The sequence below is a fragment of the Vicia villosa genome, linkage group LG2 (genome assembly GCF_029867415.1).
Source record: "Vicia villosa cultivar HV-30 ecotype Madison, WI linkage group LG2, Vvil1.0, whole genome shotgun sequence".
NCBI lineage: Eukaryota > Viridiplantae > Streptophyta > Magnoliopsida > Fabales > Fabaceae > Vicia > Vicia villosa.
In genome coordinates, this window is record NC_081181.1 from 21,260,732 (window position 1) to 21,279,131 (window position 18,400).

The 18,400-nt window shown below is 32.9% G+C and overlaps 1 protein-coding gene and 1 long non-coding RNA gene across 2 annotated transcripts; one reads left to right on the top strand and one right to left on the bottom strand.

Moving 5' to 3' along the window:
• Positions 1-507: 507 nt before the first annotated feature.
• LOC131649548 (uncharacterized) lies at positions 508-6,178 on the bottom strand. Its single transcript, XM_058919308.1, has 4 exons — positions 5,236-6,178; positions 4,865-5,002; positions 918-1,157; positions 508-803 (listed from the first exon to the last, which is right to left on the bottom strand). Exons 1-4 carry the CDS (start codon positions 6,097-6,099, stop codon positions 714-716), a joined length of 1,332 nt encoding a protein of 443 aa, XP_058775291.1. The 5' UTR covers positions 6,100-6,178; the 3' UTR covers positions 508-713.
• Positions 6,179-6,282: 104 nt separating this feature from the next.
• On the top strand, positions 6,283-8,954 carry LOC131649549 (uncharacterized). The gene is made up of 3 exons (XR_009298223.1): positions 6,283-6,698; positions 7,061-7,185; positions 7,684-8,954. It is a non-coding gene; the product is annotated as an uncharacterized LOC131649549 (long non-coding RNA).
• Positions 8,955-18,400: the final 9,446 nt, after the last annotated feature.

Consider the following 18,400-nt stretch of genomic DNA (forward strand, 5'->3'; position numbering starts at 1 on the left):
TAAATAACCGGTTGAAAAATACACCTTCTATGACATAAAAATCACTTTAAATAATTTTTCAAACAAAGAAATTCAAATAATTATTTAAAGGAATTCAATAATTATCGTTTGACCACTCATATAAAGAAAAATGCAAATAATTCTAAATAAAATTCAATAAAACACTAAAAAAAATCAACAAATAAAAAAAAATTCGCGTTAAGAAAAAAAATTTAACATTGAATTGATAGTGCATATTCCTTATATAATGCAATAAGCTAATCTTAAGCAATGTGAATTTTCTAACCATGTGAAACTGAAGGATTTTTTTTTTTAAAATTCATCATTATATTAGAATATTGACATGTTCCAATATCATAATGAAGAACCTGTTTAAGATTTTTTTTAGGACAATTTAATGATGTAAGATTTTTAAGGACAGTTTTATGATGTAACCACATGTTTAGGATTTTCAAGACATTTATGTCCCGTGCCTAACACTGATTATTATACTTACTACAAATACAGTTTTATCATGCAATACAGAATTTCATTCAAATTATTCAGACATATATTACATTATTATTTAATCTCCAGAATACTTGGAAGTAGAACAAATTTGATAGATACAATACACATTCAGAGAAATCCCTTAATTATATACCTATCAACATTCTCAGAATGAGATAACACAACTCAGGTGCCTTTCCATTTCCAAATACAACTGTATGCAACTAATGTGAAGCTTCTGTAAACGAACTCAAAGAGCTTATCAAAGACTCGTATACCTGTATTCCCTTCATGTACACAGTATCTCGTAGATGCTGCATGTTCAAGTTACCGTGAGTCAAAAAGATAATATAACAAAAGTAAAAGAGTTCATGCATAATGGAATAAAAGTTACAGAAAATAACAGAGAATTAGTAAAGTTGTTTAACCTCATTGTGGTCATGAAGCAAGATGGGAGTATTTCTCATTGGGGAAAAACCAAGTACAGGAATCCCTTTCTGTCGAAGATACCGAGCATCTGTTGTGGATGGAAGAATTTCAGGCTTTGAAAGTTTTTCTCCAACTGAGGATATGGCGTGCTTGAAAACTAACCACCATGGATTGGAATCATTAGTTGCAGTTAATAAAGGACGCCCCAAATAGTCTCTGATGGGTCCTTTCTCTATGATCTGCAATATTTAATTTGTCAAGAAATAAAGAAACTGGTTTTAACAACAGAGCCACAGTTTCATTAATATCTTTTTGTTTCTTATTTTGACCGGAAGAAAGAAATCCAACAGGCCATCAACTCAGTGAGAAAAAACTAATTAAAATAATTGATCTAATTGTTACAAATCACATGATCAAAGAAATTAAGAATTATCTCATTAGAAAAATAAGCTTCAGAGTTTAGTAGAAAGAAAAACTCCATAGATTTTTAGAGATAGATAAAAATGATTACACTTTGCTCTTTTTAGAAAATCCTAACAAACTAACTAATTAAAATACTACTACTATACTGGTTTTTCTTCCACCTTTTTCAACAGTAAGCCCTGTCGTCAGTGTCAGAGAGGATAATGGAGTAAGCCCAATGCAGACATCAAGAAGGAGAGGGAAGCAGTGGTCAGAAAAGCAGAGTCGGTGGTGATTACCGTGACAGAAATTTTCATTCAGTGTGTCAAAACTCAACAATAGTGCTGTGAAAAGCGGTTATGGCGTGGTCAAAAAGCAACTAAGCTCATAATTGATGGAAAGCATGGGAGAAAACAAGTGAGCGGTGAGTTGAAAGTTGAAGCCAATAACAAGAACGAATATTTTTCATATCATAATAGGATGACAAAGTTTCAATCTGATTGGTTTATGCTATCATGTTATGATTTTAGTTTAACCAAATCAAGCCAATTGTTTCCTGTATTTTTGTGACTTTTAAGTACTAGAGAAAGATAAAAAAAAAAACTATATACTGTTGAAGTAGGTTTTCTCTCCAAAGGGTCTCCTGTATTAAGTTACACAAACACTAACGATTTCCAGCTGGTTCATCGTAACTTGACGCAACAGTTAATATGGACCACCATTATAGACAGATCTAGCCCTTATTGGTACCTTTATTCTTCACTGTTAGATTGATCTAGCCCTTACACTTGTGTGGTGCACTTTCTACACTGGATATTCTCCCATCCACAACCCTTTCTTCTCCCCTTCCCCTCAGCGGGCCACCCTTCACAGGCCAAATCATTATTTTTTCAATAGTGATGATTCAATAGTTGCAACTGAAATATTTTCTACAAAAACCGATGAATCATGTTCTATGATACAAATACAATCAAAACTCAAACGAGGTATAAATAAAGCATGTTCTACAAAAATCCTTTGAGAGTGAGTATCTTTGTTGGATTTAATACTTGAGTTTCTCATCAATCATCATTCATGAGGTCAATCTCTTTGATGGAGAGTTTGTGTATATTTAATTTCCATTATCCTTATTTCTAGATGCTTCTAGATATTTCCGTTTGTTTCCTTTTATTTTCCTTCGTAACTATTTTCTCCTTTAATTGGACTCTGCTTTTTTCCAACTCGGCAAAAATATATTGAAAGGATCATATAACTAGCACAACGAGTGCTATGGATGATCAAAAGTTCTCCTAAAACCAAGCTGCTAACCAGCACAAGATCCAAGCCAAAAACAATAAGAAATACCCACATTACAAAACCAAACCAACAATACAAGACAAAATCCAAGACATACCCAACCCGATGCAAGAAAAACCATAAAAAAAAAAACTCAGGATAATACAAAAGTACCACTAACCCAAATATCCCTCCTCATGAAGACACGCAAAATAGGAGCCAAGCATCGAAACCAAAGGCAAGGCAAATTAAATGCAAGCTTCAAACACTGTCAGACCATGGTAGTGAAAAGAAGTCATACAAATGACATGGATTTTGCAGAGCCCATAATCTGAATAAGAGAGAGATCCTGCAGCAAAGGCATAACCGGCCACCTCCCTTATCAAACTGATACGCTCATACGCACGCTGAACCTACTATCTCTTGCTTGACAATTAAAATCCACTCGTTCTGCCACATGACCGGCTCAAAGATGTTGCAACTTACAATTGCCCAATCTGTCAACTCACCAACCATCACTACCGGGCACACCTCCCTTATCAAACTGATACGCACACTGAACCCACCATCTCTTGCTTAACAATTAAACCCGCCTGTTCTGCCACATGACCGACTCAATAATGTTGCAACTTGCAACTGCCCGGTCCACCAACTCACCAACCTTCAGCACCGGGCCCATCTGTAAAAAGTCATCTTTGCCAACACGTTACCCATATTAATAGGTTGTTGGACTTTTTAACTGCACTCAGACGCATTTCCTGAGTAGCCCTTGGTTCACCTCTCCTAAACTTTGATAAATTTATCATCAACTTGTATGTTCCCGCCAAACATCATTGAGCCTCTATGGCGAGTCTTCCTTCATCCCTAACATTTTTAACTTCAAAAAATCTCCTCCCTGTTTTATCAACTTTTGTTGGAATAAAGACCTCTACCAAATTTGACGAAAACATGCCATAACAGCTTTGGGCTCCTCCAAAAAGTTAGTGAAAAGGAAAGAGGTTGAAGAGTTTTCTAGATTCGTAATGTTGTTTTGTGTGTGTGTGGCCCTCCACTAACCCTCCACCACCTTTGTTGTCCCTAGCCCCGCCTATCGCCCTTCTTTGCCTACTTTCTTTCCCATCACTCTTTGGCAAGAGTAAGATGATTATGTTATTTTTAGTACTCTCTATTTAAACGAGCTTTGAGCTGAGGAATAAATCATTATCGCATTCACCTCTTATTTTCTATTACTCTTAATCACAGTTTTTCACAAAGTTATAAATTTCATTGTCTTGTTATTGTCATTCATTGGCTCTAAGATAGCCAAAAGGATTATGTGTAGAACAATCTCCAATTAAATGTCCCATTTTGGTTGGAGTTGCAACTGTCCCTTTTTGTTTATTCAACCCACAAAATGACATGTAAAAATCAAATGTGAATTCTTTAAGATTGCCGTCCCCTGACAGAACACAAAAATCTTTTCTAATTTTGCGAGGCAAAAAGAATATGGAATGGAGGTGAATAAAACCTATATATATTCATCTAGTTGATTATGCTCAACAGGAGGCTGGATGGTGCATTGGAGAGCAAAGATAAGATTATTTTGGATCGGTAGCAGAAGAGCCATAAAGGGTGGAGGGCGGTGAAAAACAGCAAAGGGGTGCCACCAACTAACTGCATGGGCGGTGGTGTGTGGCTAGAAACACGACAATTCCATATTGATTCCCAGAACAAGCTGGATCTCTGCCTGTGGACAACCTACTGATCTTCGTGTTGCAGTTCCACAAAAGGCTTAACATGCCTTTTACAAAAAAATAAGATTATATTGAGTGTGTAGCAGAAGAGTTATTGTCATCCAGTCTCAATGACGGGGAAATACAAAGTGGCTAATACCCAAACAGCAAAGGGGAAGACGTGTTGCGCTGACAGGGGAATTATACAGCAACTAAAGGATTTGGGTTGAGGGAGTCAACCCAAATGATGTTTCCCTTCCTCGTGGACTCATTTTCTTCACTGTTCTGTGAAAAGCACGGAAAGGAGAAGTACAGTACTTTTACTTCCCCTCTCTTCTATTTATTTATTTACCAACCAAACAAGAGACTCCTTCTCTCTCTTTTTAAGTCTCTCTTTCCTATTTCTCTCATAACAAAGTGTAAGTCTTCCAATTTCCACAATCTATACTTACTACACTAGATCTACCTATAGAAACTTCCTTACTTTACAAAAACACAATCATTCTGCAATAAAATCCAAAAGAAAATTAGATTTTCATAAGAGAAAGAGATCTCACCTCAAATGACACATTTCTAACCGAGGGTGCCCATTCCGCAGCAATTCGCCTCTTCATTTCCTCAGGGTCAGTGGTAGGTGTCAACCTAAGATCAAAACCAGCTTCAGCCTCCGAAGGTTGCACATTCATCGCAAATCCCTTCATAAACACCATTTAGCAACATCAACAACAATCTTCCCAAATAACAAATGAATTTAATTCATCTACACCTTACACATGCATCCAATATATTTCACCAGATGGATATTTGAGTACATAGTAGTAATATAACAAAGTGGCATCATAGTGATTTCTTACAAGCATCCAATCAAATTGCAAGAAAAAAAATGTGAGGCATTAGGCAAATATTATACAAATGTAACAACACTCACATCTTGAGTGGGAACTCCTGCTTTGAGATAAACCGGATTCACAGAAACAACTTCAGAATTCATAGCCTTCCCAGCCTTAACAACATCAAATTGGCTCTCCCTAAACCTACTCACAACTTCAACACTCTTCATCAAATTCTCCATAGCACTATTATCATACAACTTCGAACCATGTCCCGGTTGTCCCTTAGCCTTAATCTTCAAATTCCACGGAATCCTATCAGCATAAAAAACCCTAAACTCATCTCCAACAGAAGCCTGTCCTTCGTCAAGCGCGAAACCGACGTTAAGCGCTTGAAACTCCTCGGATTCAACGAATTTCGCCGCGCCACCGAAGCCGCCGACCTCCTCATCGGGGACAAGGGAGATATGAACGGAACGAAGAGGAACGAAGTTGTTGCTTCGGAGATTGCGGATTGCTTCGAGATACTGCATGGCAATGCATTTATCGTCCTGAGCGCCGCGAGCGTAGATGTTGCCGTCGGAGGTGCGGGTGGCGGAGAAGGGAGGGTGGGTCCATTTGGAGGATTCGGCGGGGACGGAGTCGAGGTGAGAGTTGAGGAGGATGGAGGGGAGGGAGGAGTGGGAGCCGGGCCATGTGAGAAGGAGGAGAGGCTTGCCGGGGGAGAATTCTAGGGTTTTGTGGAGGATTCCGCCGATGGAGTTAGCTTGGGAGATGAGGTATGAGACGGCGGAGGAGTAGTCGGGGGTTGGGTGTGCGGTGTTGATTTGGAGGTAGCGTTGGAAACGGGTGATTGGGTTGTCGTTTTGTACTTCGTGGGTTGCGGAGAGGAGGGTTGATGAAAGGAGAAGAGTGAGGTGCATGAGTGAAAGACTACACTGTGAGGTTGTTGTTGCCATCATTATTGTTGTTGGGGGTAGACACTGTGGAGTCGTACTTCAGTTCCGTTCTCAATCAATGGACTGGTATTAAAGTTCAAATGATAATTAAATATTTTTAAGGCAAATTCTTAGGTACCCTGCTTGTTTCAATGGGTACCAGTACCCAAGTGAAGTGGACCAATTAAGATGAGCTATTTGTATTATTTAATTGGTATTTTATTTAATAAATTTTCTTTTAAAACTAAATATGAAGTTTACATAAATTGCAGAGATAACCCGGTCTTTTTTTCTCACATAATCAACCCGGTCTTCTCCTCTTATCAATCTTTCTAAATCGTATGGCCAAATTCCCTTTTCTCTTGCCCTAGATTCTAGCCCTTTCTCTCACTTCACCGATTTAGGATATTGATTTCAGAAATTTCCTCACATTTTATTTCCTTCCTTTTTCAATGGACTCCGAGGATGATATGCACGATGACAACTACGTGGAGTCGCTCAACAGTGACGATATATACAGCGGTAACATCGATAGTGCTGCCATGGATTATTAAAGCGATTATGATGATGACTCCGGTGACTAATTCAACGATGCCAGTGAAATTGAGTCTCGTCGACCTGAGGTATCCATATTTTCGATTCTATAATAATAACACTAATTTTATGATGTCATGAAAATGATAAAGTTTTGATTTGGGAACATATTTTCTGATAATGTTTTCTGAAACCAACGAAAACCTTGTTTTATTTTTCCTTAAAAAATTGTTGTAGTGATTAATGTTTGTCGGATGAGGTTTATTGCAGTAATTATTGCTTTGATATATTGAGATAGGATGTTGGTTTCAATGGTTAAATTATGTCTTTATTATTGTTGTTTGTATTTTTGTTGGTTTTGAATGTGCTGGATGTGAGTCCTAGGTACTACATTTGTTTCTGCAATCTTATACAAATTTTATTGTGGCTGATTACTCTGGTTGGATTTCAGCAGAATTTTACCATCTTGAAGGATTCCAATATCCATGTAAGACAAGAAGATGACATCAGTAGAGTTGCAACTGTTAATTCTATATCAAGAGTTTTTGCAAGCATACTACTTTGTCACTACAATTGGTTAGTGCAATATTTTAAAGTTGCTTTAAATATCTATTTTGGTCGTAAGTTTGATTATATTTTCTATAAGAGTCGCTATTTGAATTTTATTCAGTTTTAATCTTGTCTTTTAGTGGCTATTTGAACTTCAACCAAGATGTATCATGCAGTTTGATTTTCTCCGGAATAATGTTTACTTGTCTAATCTGCATAATCCCGTACCACATAGATTAAGGGAGATGTTACCATTATTATTATAGAGACCTTATATTGTACTTTTAATTGTCATTTGGACTTTGGACTAGCCCTGTGAATGTCTAATTTCTTAACTGCCATTGTAATATACTGTAACTAGCATTCAAACTATCTTCTGGTTGATATGCTCAAGAGGATGCTATGTACTCACTTTACAATTTTCTTGTGGCTATTTAATTGAATTTCGCATAGCCAAGTGGTGTTTCTGACATTCATGATTGACTTTGTAGAATTTTTTATCAACTAATGTCAAATTGTTTGTAGGCACCATGGTGATTACAAAGGCAAGGATTACAGGAGAAGTGGCAGCAGGAGTTATGATAGGTATGAATGTGACAGGTACCTTGGCGGAAGAGGCAGGGACTATCGTTGTCGAAGTAATGAAATAGTGCGGTATAGACCCCATGAAATTAGTCATTGAGTGGAAGTCGAAGTAGATTGAATTCGGCGTCAGTTGGGTCAAAGTAACATTATGCAACTTTCAGATCTTTGAGTATCTAGAAAATCGGGTATAAAGAAAGTCGAACTGCGATGTAACTGACAATGCAGGATGAATATGAGCTGGCATAAGAGCTAGATGTTTGTTAGAACGGGAAAGTACACTCTTTATGCATGAGAATATGAAGGAACTGCAAACAAGCAACCTTGAAATTGAATTAAAATTTTGTAGATCCTGATCAGATTTCGGCAGCATTGGAGGTTCTGCAGAGCGGGTGCTGTAAACTGGAGTTGCAATTTCTTGGTGTAGTTTATGCAGAGTTGGTAATGCAAATATTTGTAGTGGAGTTGATCTAATCAACTATCAATCAAAAACAACTTCATGAGCTGTTAACTGTGCTACCTTAGATAGTTCTGTTTGTTGGCAGGGTTGTGGCGGTTTATGATTAATCAGTCCTTCAATTGTTTGGAAGTGCAGAGGCAGTGTCAGTTTCCTTAAGAGTTTTGATGTTTGGTTTATGGTGTGAGAATTTGATCCTGCATGAATTAGGTGTCAAAGAGTTTATGATATTTGTTTTTTGGTGTGAGAATCAGAGTTTAGTGTTATTGAAAAGGAGTGTAGCTTCTGAAGTCCTATGTTGATGCGGATGCTGGTGTAGGTTTTGCAGGCTCGTGCAGGGTCTTAGTTTTATTGCAAGTGAAGTTTTTAGGCTCAAATCTATCGTTTGTATTAGTTTGAGGCGTTTGCTTGGTTGTCTTTGTAGTATTGTTCCCTTCAATTCGATGTTGCGTTGGATCTTAGCTCTGCCAGTGTTCCATTGTGCCGGTCTTTTTCTTGGTGGCAGCTCCATAATTTCAAGTGCGTAGTATCATTTGTTTTGTAGTTTTAGGGTGATTTAGTCCTGGTATACTTGTAGATGCTGGTGCAGGCAGATGGTTTTTAGACTGGTTCGGGTGTTTTAGCGGTAGTGTGGCCTGGTGTGCTTTATCCTTATATTACAGCAGCACTTCTTGTGTTGTTCATTTTTAGTACAATTTTAGTTTTTCCAAATTTTTTATTTTTTAGAGTTGTTTATTATACTTCGTTGTCGATACACCTGTGTATACTAATAGACTTTTGTGTATGATTGCTCCTTGCTTATTTTTATCCAGTTTGATATGCTTAGTTAATGCTCTCACCTCGTGATGTCTAGATATATCACTGCATGTGAAACCTCAAAGACAGGCTTGGAGTTTTTTGCCAATGTAATTCTTAATGATATATTTTTTATATTCATTTATTTGCTACTGACATTCATTTATTTATATTAATTTTTTATCTTATATATAAAAGTTGTTAAGTCTTTTAACAAATTTTGATTCCAAAATTTTAAAAATACTATTTTGTCATTCTTATTTATTTATTATTTATTTTAGTTAATTTAATTATTTTATAATTTTTCTTTCAATAATTCATTAATATAAAAAATATCTAAAATTAGCAAACCACGTTCTCCATAAATGTTTTTAACCCATTTCTTTATTATTTGTTTTATTTAGTTATTTTATAATTTTTGTTTCAATTATTCTAACTACTTTTTCTTCTAATTAATCATTAATAAAAAATTAATTAAAATTAGTTAGCAACCATGTTCTCCATAATTTATGATACAACATCACACTTTGTAGCTCTTTTCTTTGCAGCCACAAATTATATGCCATTAGAAATTTTTATGTGATGAAGTAATTGTACATCAAATTAAGATATTTTTTGTTTATGCAAATCTCTTGATTCCTCTTTTTACGTTGGCATTATTAATACTGTAATCAATTTTATTTTAATTTGTTTGTCATACTAATATAATTAGATTTTTTTTTTACATAAGCTAACCATATCCCCCACTTCTAGATAGTTATGTAAGTCTTGATTTTTTTTTATTAATGACTAAATTAATTTGATTTAATTTTTTTATTAATGACAGTTAATTTGATTTACTGGAAATGTTTCATTTTAATTAATAATTAAGCGGCTGTTTGAAATTATGAAATTATATTCTTTGAAATAATATTTTTTGGTTTATTATTGTTAGAAGTAATTCATATTTATAAGTTGTTGTTAGTCAGAAACAATAGCTTTTGAGACTGTTAGTTAGAAGCTTTTCTAGAAGTTATTTTTAGTTATTAACTTAGCTTTATAGGAACCAGAATCTTTAGAAGAAACATCACATGAAGTATTGAATTCAGCTGATATGGCACCTCTACGAAACATGAACAACTTTTCAGATTCACTTTCTTCAACAAATATCGATGAAATGTGGTTATCACGGGCTAATTTAGTCCATCTCTTACGAATCAAACTTTTCGAAAACACATTCATATCCTCATGCCTCATGGCACAAATAATGTAAGAGCACGGAATTCCCACCGTTCAAAGAGTCCACAATCACATAAAAATACATTATCTATCTTATCAAGACAAACTGAGAATGACCCCTTTGAAGGTTATTCGAAGTATCATTTAGTGTGAAGTGGTTTTTACCTTGTCGAAAGGTATTAAAGTAAAATAGAGACAAGGATAAAAGACTTAATGTATTTTAGGAGCATTTGGAGAGTAAGTTTTGACGCCTCGAACAGAATGAGATTCAAATTCAAAATGATTCGTCTTATCCAAAAGGACATGTGGAAGCCTTAGGGTCTATTTGGTTCAAATAAGGGGGAGGGAGGGAGGGAGGGGAGGGGAGGTGAGGGGATTTTTTTAATTAGATAGGTGTTTGGTTCAAACGAGGGGAAGGGAGAGATTTTAATTAAAAATATGTATGGTTCAGGAGGGGAGGGGAGGGGTTTTATTAATAATTTACATTTTTATCCTTATTATCTTATATAAGTGATACAATATGATATTAAAATGTGAAAAATTTATACATATTTTTTTGTTAGTAAAATTCTAATATTGAGTGACTAAAAAGTTATAATTTACTATATAATGTTAAAAAATTGAGTTCACTTAATTTGATGTGTGTGTTGTTTGATCCTCAAGACGTTCTTGATCTTGTCACCGATGGTTGTGTTCCGTTTGCAGTAGATGCGACGAAGGAACAGAGAAACGCGCAAATATATATGAGGAAGAAAGATAAGCATGTGTTCCCAAGCGACCTCTGTAGTATGGAGAGCCACTCCAATTGCATGATCAATATTCGCCTTCGTACCGATGCACTTCTTTTGTGATTAATGGATTAAGGTTCACTTGCCTATTAATAAGACATCTCCACCTGAATGCCTTGATTTTGCAAGATACTTCTGAACCCCAATTCAAAGCCAACGGCTTATCGAATTCACCAACCGTACCAAAAGGAATGTAAACATAATCGTATCAATATTATTTGAAAATATTTTTATTAAACATATGGTATGAATAGTTATTTAATTAATAATAATTATTTTGATTTAGTTAGAGTTAATGGGGCGCTTTTATTGAATAGTTACTGAAATTACCATTTTTTTTAATAACCTCCCACAAATGATATGGTAAGTGATACCATAAATCAGATCATTGAACATGTCATTGGTTGTTAGTCACCGGCGGTTGCTCGTGCAAGGTTGTTAGTCACTAACCAACATTCAGCTAATCCTTTTTAGAATTGTTCGATTGAATCTCTCAGCTAGACAATTTTGCTGAGGAGTACCTACAGTAGTCTCGAGCAAAATTGATTATACTTTTCAGAATTGATTTTACTTGAAGCTAGAATTTGTAGCTTTTAATCAAACGTGATTTTTAAATGTGATTTTTATACTAGAAATTATTGTTCAACTCACTTTTGCCAAAAAAATTTCGAATATAAATCACTTTATCTTTAACTCACTTTTATCCATAATCAATTTTAAATAATTAATTCACTCAAAATCATTTTTTTTTCACCATAGAACCTAACACGTGCTAAGTTTTGGAACTAAAATTTAGGGTGGTCTTGTTATTTTTTTATAATTATTTTGCAATTTTTTCTATCTTTATTTGTCATTTGTTTTATTTAATTTAATTACTTTATACTTTTTATTTCAATAATTCATGAATACAAAGTAATAGCTAAAATTAGCGAACCACGTTCCCCGTAGATGTTTTTCACCTATTTCTTTATTATTTGTTTTATGGTGAATTCTAGCATAAGTTGAATAATTATTTTCAATTAAATTGAATTAATTGAAGATTTTATGGTTCCACTATCATTTAGACCATTTCTTACTATCCATTCAAGAACACACGTTCTCCTCATTTTTCATATACTATATAATATAACCTCTCATTAACTATTAACTGTAAGCATCATTGTAACTAAGGGCCCACTCCACTCCTATTTTCCTCCTCCACTCACACCACTCTAGTATCTACAACCATACAACCATTCACTTCAAACGTAGGTATAAATAATTATTCCATATTTTAGCATTAGTTTTGCTTCTATTCACATCACTTTTTGTTTCTACAGGTAATATCATTTTCACCCAAATTTTTTGTACTATAGAAACACAACAAAAAATTATGCATGTGTTTTTTCTACTCAGGTATGGTCAAAGATAAAAATTCAAAGCGGCAACGAAAAGATGATGACGGATCAATTACGTCACGCTCCAACCGAAACAAAAAGTTGTTGTATCAAGGAAGTTCTTTGGTCATATTGGATAGGTACTCATCTTATTTCGTATAATGTGTTTACAATAAATTTATAGATGGTGGATGTAATATATTTTATTTAATGAACTTGCAGTGAAGACAACACAAACGGCAAGCCAATGAATTGTGAAGAAGAAAATTATGATGATTGGAATCCAGATATGTTATCCTCTAAAAAAGATGATGACACGGTATTAGTTTTTAATGTTAGTTCTTGTAATTCATTAGTATTATAAAATTATTTCACAAGATACAAATTTTTCAATATGTGAGAAGGACACATCAAAAAGGATTTCTAATTTGGAGAACAATTTCGATAAAATAATCAAATCTTTTGATGATTTTAAAGAAATTGTAACAAATTACATGCGGCAATCAGTGATGTCTGATGTCAATACATCTATACCTGACATGAAAAAGCAAAGTAAAAAAGAAAAGATAACTGAAGAGGATATTGAAGATTTTGAAACTAATGTTCTCGAAGTTCAAAATTTTTTGGCACCAGGTAAAGATGGTAGCAAACCTCTTGTAACAATCAAAAGTTCATCTGGATTCTATATTAAATCCAAATCTAAATTGGTCGGACCGGTTATTCCTAAAGTAAGTAATTTTTTATTTGTGTTACTCATTTAATATAATAATTATTTTTTCATTTTTTTCATTAAGTTTTATTTTTAATGTCATATTTTTATGCAGTGGTTGTCTTTATTATTTAAACCAAAGAAGACAGTGAATCTAAGTTCTGACGAATGTGATATTGCATCATATCTATTTGGTCGTTCAAGAGATGGGTTAGTCATACTTATCCTGTTATATATATTTTGTAAGAAAAAAATTAACATTGTGAGTGTGATATAATTTTTTTTTTTGCAGTAAAAAGGTAGTGATTATCTCAGATAGATCCCGCTGCGAAGGAACAATAGAGCTTCTACAATGTTTAAAGCCTACAAAAATGCTTGATCAAGATGTAATATTAATTGTGTTTTTTTAATATTAATATATTTGTTATTTAATTAAATTATTCTTTTAACATAATATCTTTATATTGTTTTAGATAATTAATCTAGTCGTATCTATGTTGACTTATAAGGCACATAATGAGATGATCAAAAGAGGAATTTGGTTTATGACGACTACTTTTACGGTACAATCTTCACACATTTTTTAACGTAAATTATATTTGAAGTAAAAAGGTCGTGATTATCACTGAAAATATTTTCTCTTGTAGCAATATGTGATGGCATGGAATTCACCTAGACATGCCATGATACAAAGATTTCAGCATAAATTTATGAGAAACTCTGACATGATTTCAAAGGTAATTCAATAAATTATATTAATGTTTGATACTTATTTCAAATGGATATTTATCTAAATATTAAATGTCGATGTATACAGATATTTTCACCGCTACATGATTCTGAATATTTGCATTGGTTCTTGATTGTGATTGACTTTGAGAAAAAAAAGTTAATTTACTTAGACTCATTGCCAAGTATTTCAGCATATCCCGGCAGGATGAGAAGTATCAAGATATTGGTAAAAAATAATTATATTTTTATATGTTTATTGAATTAATTATATCATAAATACAGTGGCTACATCAAATGATTAACCATCATTGTTGTCTTTAGGCTTTATATATGGAAGAGTTGCTTATGGATCCATCTTTCCATGGGAGTGAGATAGCAAATAAGCCAAAGATATCTGAATATAATTTAGTCATTCCTAAGAATTTGGAAATGCAACCAAATAACTCGTAAGAATTTTAATTTAATTACACTTTTATTTTTTTATATATTTTTATTTCTTTATATGTTATCTAATCAAGGTGTTTAATGTTAGGAATGATTGTGGAATTTGGGTGATTACATGGATGATGCAAACGGGAGCACATGAATATAAGATTAATGTATGACTTCCAATATTATTCTATTTTTTTAATATATATTTTAGTACTACATGTAAATTTATTAATAACTTTGAAATTTTTACTACAGGTTAATGAAGGGACGAGGCTAAAGATAGCATTGGACTTGATATTGCATCCTTCCAACAACTTGAATGAGGAAATTTTGAGTCTGGCAAAAGAAACAAGAAAAGTTGAAGAATGCAATAAAAGTTGATTAGATTTTATTAGCTTTGAACTAATTGATTTTATTATTCATAATCCCTAGTTATATTCATCCGCTAGTGTTTTTATTTAATGGTTTTGTTATCCGAATTATTTTTTTTACCCTTTCTAATTATATAATATTTTGTTTTAATATTTTTCCTCTAAATTAATTTTTATAGATAGATTAAATTGAATTATTATTTTCAATTAATTAGTATTAATTAAGGGATCTTATTGAACCATAATAATCAAATTACATTAAAATTCATTAATTCATCGTAAGGATACAGGAATACAACATCCAAGTGAATTTCATATAAAATGCAAATCATCTAAACTTCACAAAACAAATATTATTTTATAATTTTAATTTAAGGTTATTCATTGTTGATATTTAAATTTATTACAAAAATGTGAAAAAACTTCATATAAAATGGAACCACGGCAAGTCTAATATAATTTAAATTTAGTAATTGAACTCTAAAACATATGAAATATATCAATTTAATCTATATTTTAAATTAAAAAATAATGTTTTTTTTAGCATCTTAATAGCATCAATTAAATTTACTAATTTTCCATACTTTATCAACTACTTAATAAAAAAAGTACTTGTTATATTTATATAATTTTAAAAATAAAATTAAAAAACAAATATTATTTTATAATTTTAATTTAAGGTTATTCATTATTGATATTTAAATTTATTACAAGAATATAGTTTATTCAACTTTTTAAGACCAGGAGTGAGTAGATAACATATAAAGATTCAAAATTATATCTATAATGTTTTCAAATAAAAAGTTAAGCTATTTCACATCAATTTTATTAAAAAATAAAATATAAAATTTTGAAAATAAATCAGTAATTATAGATGTAGCGAAATATATAATTTTTTCAAGTAAAGGAATTAATTATAAATGCAGCTACTTAATATTAATTATAGTTTTTTTTATCAAAACCATATAAGTATAAAATTCTAAAAATAAATCATTAATTATAGGCTTTTTTTGTTGAAAAGGCAAAAATAATTCATTACCAGTAGGCATAAGTTATGCCAAAAACAGTACAAAAGGACAACATAAAATAGCAAATAGCTAATACACCAGATTTCTTTCATAATACAGCACCACCAACCACACAGAGGCCACCTACCAACCAAATGAATAATACTTCTACAATCTAGAAAAATTGATAGACAAATGCAACAAATAACTCAAGTAAGACAGCTAACAGGAAAAAGAGAAATCGCTTCTGCCAGCCTCCAATCAACCTCAGCTACTCAGCAAAAATTGATGTTCCACCTGAGACAACATCAACAAAGGATATTTTAAAACACAAGAAGAAAACCTCACCGCGACCAGGGATCAAGCGAACCAAACTGCAGTGCTACAAAATACGAGCTCCAAAGCCTACAATATCAGCCGGACGCCTAACGCAAGCCTTTTACACCCTACTGACTTGAGACGCACAGTCTGAAACTACCAGCCAAAAACGCAAACTGATTGCCTCCACCAACTAGGGACTGCTTGAATCAACTACTCGGCATACAAAGTATCCTGCAGAAAATGCCATCGAAACATCAAAACTTTTCAATCAAACCCCTCCTCAAGTTTTTACCTTCTCATTTTCGAAGAACACTTGAAAGTGGAGGAAGTTTTGAACTGAATTGCTCGAGAGATCAAGCCTCAACTTTTTGTCCATTTTATAATAATAGGATTACAATCAACATCTCTTAATTATAGGGATGAGAAATTGAGAATAAGAACCTATATCCATCTTAAAAATTTACAATCATAAATATATCCACAAGACAAAGGAAAATAAACCAGTGCAATACCTCGACAGTAACAAAACATACATTACCTTATATACCATTAGAGATATCATAATCATTTCTAAAATATTACATTCATTGTGATGTACTTATACAAGAAAGATACAAGCATTATACCTCCAATAACTTCTGGTGCTGAAAAAAGAGTCTCAAAGATTGCTCCATTATCTTGGCAACTGCTTCACATGTGTCCCTGTGTACTGTTTCAATACCTTTGGCATCAAAAACTGGTTCAATTTGATCAGGGCTTTCATAACGATAAATTTTTCTCATATTTTTTGGTGTTGTTGGTATACAACAATGGAAGAAATATGAAGAGAAAAATTGCACAGTGGGTAAATTTATTAGAAAAAAGCAAACTGCCTTGCCACCACCATATACTCCACGTAAGACTTAACATTCAGATCTACTCATTTGGATAATTAAGAAATATTTTACGAACGATGATATGTTTGCAAGAAGAAAAAAAAATTAGACAGACTTTGCTGCAGAAACCATAGTCTACAATCAACATTACTTGATGAATAAAACATGGAGAACACAATCTCATTATACTCGATTCTATTATAACACACAATTCCCCTAAACGTTTCACACACCATGCATAAATCATAGTCACTTCTCATTTATAATATCTATCTAAACCAAAAACCGACTTAATATCAAATGTGTTATCAACTCTATACCACTTAATTAGACAACTTACATAACACACACTCTAGACTCATATAAGATAACAAAACAAAACAAAAAACATCATTTTGGATACCTGTCTCACCGATTGCGATTTGTGGGTTTGGAATCTTCATTTTCACCTTTGTTTCTAGTGAACTTTGCAGAATGTTCCATCTCCTTCAATGTGCCCATAAACTAACATAAATAGAGGATACAAATTAGAGAGAAAACGTATTTGACGACCAAAAAAGACATAATTAGTAACAAGATTGTGTTTACTCACATGCGTACTATGTGGAATATTATGTGATCTGTTATATAAAAGAGAACTTGAATGTGATGTGAAGTTGTCTACTAATGGAAATTGAGGGAAAATTGATGCCCTTTGATTTGGAACGAATTGGGGGAAAATCAATGCACTTTGATTCGGAATAAATTGAGGGCGAACCAATGCACCTTGATTTGGAACAAATTGGGGAAAGATTGATACACTTTGATTCGAAACCCCATTATAATGAGCACCATATCCCACACCATTGTGCCATGTTGCATTAAAACTTTCCATTTTGATAGGAGAGTCATGTCCCATAACATTCTGAAATAAATAAGAACATGCACATAAAGGTAAATATATTATTATACCTTTAAAAACATCTATTCCCATAAAATTTCAAAAACTAACTCCTTATAATTTCAGTATTCAAAGCGTGATTCGGAGTGACAAAAGCACTTACAGTTGGACGAGTTTGTCCATTTGTTTCCTCCATGTTTACCTTTGGTCCACTAGATTTCTCTTTCTCAACCTAATAACATATAATAAACTTTTCAGTAACATGTAATGGATATAACTTACTTAGATTCAATTAAAAGGTAAACAAATTAACAATGTCACTTCACTTGTTTAGAAGTTATTTTATTGATAGAGTCTTGTGTTGAAAAAGCAACATTGACACCTTTTCCCTTTTGTTTACTACCACGAGTGTTATCTACACCCTGCACTAACAAATTAAATTGAAATTGAATACAATATAACATGAACATATAAAACTAGATAACAATGGTGAGTGTAAACTTGCCTTGTTTTTATTTGAGACTTTTAGGGAGTCTATGTCGTCATTGATACTATGACTTATGGACACCTAAGTATAAACCAAATATATATAACTACAAGAATATAATATTAAATAATTTTTTAAGTATATAAACTAATTAAAATAAACCATAATAATTAACTTACATTAAAATTCATTGATTCATCAATAGATTGGTC

Excerpts from the sequence above, each read along its gene's own strand:
- LOC131649548 (XM_058919308.1), bottom strand. The coding sequence starts at position 6,099 with ATGATGGCAACAACAACCTCACAGTGTAGTCTTTCACTCATGCACCTC. Across the intron at positions 5,003-5,235 it reads CAGGAGTTCCCACTCAAGAT|GGATTTGCGATGAATGTGCA; the intron begins GTGAGTGTTGTT and ends GTGTTTATGAAG. Across the intron at positions 1,158-4,864 it reads TTAGAAATGTGTCATTTGAG|ATCATAGAGAAAGGACCCAT; the intron begins GTGAGATCTCTT and ends TAAATATTGCAG.